This window comes from Balaenoptera musculus, chromosome 10, assembly GCF_009873245.2.
Source record: "Balaenoptera musculus isolate JJ_BM4_2016_0621 chromosome 10, mBalMus1.pri.v3, whole genome shotgun sequence".
NCBI lineage: Eukaryota > Metazoa > Chordata > Mammalia > Artiodactyla > Balaenopteridae > Balaenoptera > Balaenoptera musculus.
In genome coordinates, this window is record NC_045794.1 from 38898606 (window position 1) to 38900839 (window position 2234).

The window sequence follows — 2234 nt, forward strand, 5'->3', positions numbered from 1 at the left end:
TTTGGTTCACACTAATAAAGAAAAGGATGTTCTGCAAAGTACCAGATGCAAGAAAGGGTTTGTGAAAATGGACTCTGGATTCAGACCTACTGGTTTGAAATTCCAGTTCCCTTCACCTGTAGGCAACTTTTCTGGTTCTCAGTTATTTATTTGTAAAACAGGAGTAATAGTACTTAGTTCATACAAGGTTGTTGAGATGAAGAGGATTATATGTGTAAAACACTTAAGATAAGGGTCTTTATTAAAAGTTTGCTATTGTTATTTCGCTTATTGAAAAACCTCCTGGGAGGAAGCCCACTGGGCATGGAATCACTGGAGACCTCAGTAGCAGGAGAGCCTGGGCAGTCTCTTGTTAGGAGGCAGGTGTAGAATGATTGGCGTTTCGTGGGTCACATGATCTCCTTGTGGTGAGTGTGGGGACACGGGGCACCATTGGGGAATCCCACTGGTCTACACAGAAGGGGAAGTGTTAATTTCCCTAAGCAAGAGTGGTGTGCAGTTAAAGCAGGAAGGATAAAATCATGCTGGGTAGGCAAAAGTAACAGGTGTTTTCTACAACACAAATATATAAACAATATGTTGTAAAATTACCTGACCCACTTCTCATCCTCTGAAGAGGGCTGACCATTAATCATCCTATGAATAGAGCTTGCTGCCTTCTTAAGCATGTATTAAGATTCTGACACATATATATCTTTTAACATCTGGCATGATGGTCAATCAAGAAATTATCCCTTGTTTCTAAGAACACTACTTGCAAGCTGTGATCAGACCAGTATTATATCAGTGAATGGAAGTCATCCTTCAATACAATCCTCATGTATTGAAGGATTTAAGAACACTTCTAATAAAGATGTTTCTAAGAACACTAAAAAAAACTTAATTTCCAGTTACGTATTTTGTTACAGAGTAGTTTAGCTTCTCCATGGTCCTGTTCCTCTGGTCCTCTATGTGAAAAAGTTAACATATCTTCTTAACATTCTTCCCATAGCTGCCTTCACCTCCTTGTTCTAAAGGCTATAGATGAGGGGATTCAGCATGGGAGTGATCACACTGTATTGTAAAGGGAAGATCATCTCCAGGAGGAACCTGAGGTTGGCAAAGAGATAACTGAGGAAACCTGAGCCATAGAACAGGATCACTGCAGTGAGGTGGGAGGAGCAGGTAGAGAAGGCCTTGCTTCTGCCTGAGGTGGAGCTGATGCTCAGGATGGTGGAGACAATGCAGATATAAGAGAAGAAGATTAAAATTAAGGTTCCAAAGTAACGGAAGACAGAAGAGCAGAGCAAGAGTGTGAAATTGGTGGAGGTATCAGAGCAAGAAAGATGGAAGAGAGAAGACAGCTCGCAGCTGAAGTGGGGAATAGTTTGGTCCTCACAATAGTCTAAATTGACAGCCAGAAGGATGTTGATGACAGCATCAACAAAGGCCAGGCCCCAGGAGCCCCACACCAGCCCAGTACAGAGCTGGTTGTTCATCACCTGGCCATAGAGCAGAGGGGAGCTGATGGCTACATAGCGGTCATAGGCCATCACAGCCAGCAGACGTGCCTCAGTGCCCCCCGGTGGCAAACACAAAGAAGGCCTGAGCCAGGCAGCTCTCTACAAAGATGGTTTTACTTTCAGAAAGTAGATTCTCCAGCATCTTGGGGAGTGTGACAGATGAATGGCAGATGTCCAGAAAGGAGAGCAGTCCCAAAAAGAAGTACATGGGCGTGTGGAGGTGGGGATCAACTCTGATAACCAGCAGCATTACCAGGTTCCCCAACAGGGTCAGGAGGTAAATCATCAGAAACAACATGAAGAGCAGAATCTGGGTCTGAGGGTCAACAGAAAACCCAAGGAGGATAAACCCACTGAACATGCTGTGGTTTCCCAGTGATAAAAAGATTTACCCTAGGAATCCAAGAGAGAGAGACGTTAAAACTCCTTTTGCGCCTCCCAATTACCCCACTGACTTAGCCCTCTTGTTCATATACATCATTTCACAACTGTACTGAAAACCATGTTCACATATTCCTAAACTCACTTCCTAATCATCATGATAACTTTGATATTGCTGGATGGCATTCTACCACCCCTCTATCAACTCCCTATGTAAATTTGTAGACCCTCATGTCTCTAGAGGTTTCTTTTATTTTTAAGATGGGTATTAATACAAAGAACATTTTGTATAGTCAGTGGAAATAGAGAGAGAATTTATTGATGCAGCAGAGTAAGAGGTAAAGAGCAGAA

General features: G+C 42.9%; 1 protein-coding gene across 1 annotated transcript; it reads right to left on the reverse strand.

The window, feature by feature from the left end:
• Positions 1–1010: 1010 nt before the first annotated feature.
• Positions 1011–1863, reverse strand: LOC118902760 (olfactory receptor 8S1-like). Its single transcript, XM_036867441.1, is given in 2 exon segments — positions 1011–1562; positions 1564–1863. Coding segments are annotated over 2 exon segments (852 nt in total).
• Positions 1864–2234: the final 371 nt, after the last annotated feature.